Source organism: Galeopterus variegatus, unplaced genomic scaffold (assembly GCF_000696425.1).
Source record: "Galeopterus variegatus unplaced genomic scaffold, G_variegatus-3.0.2 Scaffold112646, whole genome shotgun sequence".
NCBI lineage: Eukaryota > Metazoa > Chordata > Mammalia > Dermoptera > Cynocephalidae > Galeopterus > Galeopterus variegatus.
In genome coordinates, this window is record NW_007838757.1 from 1 (window position 1) to 725 (window position 725).

The following is a 725-nucleotide window of genomic DNA, read 5'->3' on the forward strand; positions in this document are numbered from 1 at the left end:
TAAATTTAACAATTCATGCATCACAATCATTTATAAAAATCTCAAACAAATATATCTATAAGTTTTAGGAACATTTTAGAGTCTGTTCCAGTCATCCATCACAACTGATAACATCATTTGAGATTAGTTGAATGAAATGGGATTTTTTTGAGCATTAATTTCCTAATGGCATCCTTCACTTCTTTATTCCTCAGGCTGTAGATCAGAGGGTTCAGCATGGGATTGACCACTGTGTAAAACACAGAGGCCACTTTGACTGTGTGTCTGGAGTTTTTGGAGTTGGGCACACAGTAGAGGAAAAGGACGGTCCCATGGAAGATGGTGATGGCGGTCAGGTGGGAGGCACAGGTGGAGAAGGCTTTGCGACGCCCACTGGCTGAGCGCATCTTGAGGATGGTGACAACAATGAACACATAAGACATGAGGATGATGAGCAGTGTGCTTATCTCATTAAAGGTGGCAAAAATGAAAAGAAGTAACTGGTTGATGAAAGTGTCAGAGCAAGAGAGGGAGAGCAGTGAGGAGGACTCGCAGAAAAAGTGATTGATTGTGTTGAAGCCATGAAAAGATAATTTTAAAACATAGCATGTGAGTATCAAGGAACATGCCACTCCCCACGCATAGGATCCCAGCACCAGCATGGCACAGAGTTTCTGGGACATGACAACTGTGTAGAGCAGAGGGTTACAAACAGCCACAAAGCGGTCATACGCCATCACAGCTAA

General features: G+C 42.9%; 1 protein-coding gene across 1 annotated transcript; it reads right to left on the bottom strand.

Moving 5' to 3' along the window:
* Positions 1–113: 113 nt before the first annotated feature.
* LOC103584792 (olfactory receptor 5D18-like) lies at positions 114–722 on the bottom strand (the record flags this gene model as incomplete). The annotated part of the gene is made up of 1 exon (XM_008565655.1): positions 114–722. A coding segment is annotated over one exon (609 nt), but the record flags the coding sequence as incomplete, so codon positions are not given.
* Between the last annotated feature and the right edge of the window lie 3 nt (positions 723–725).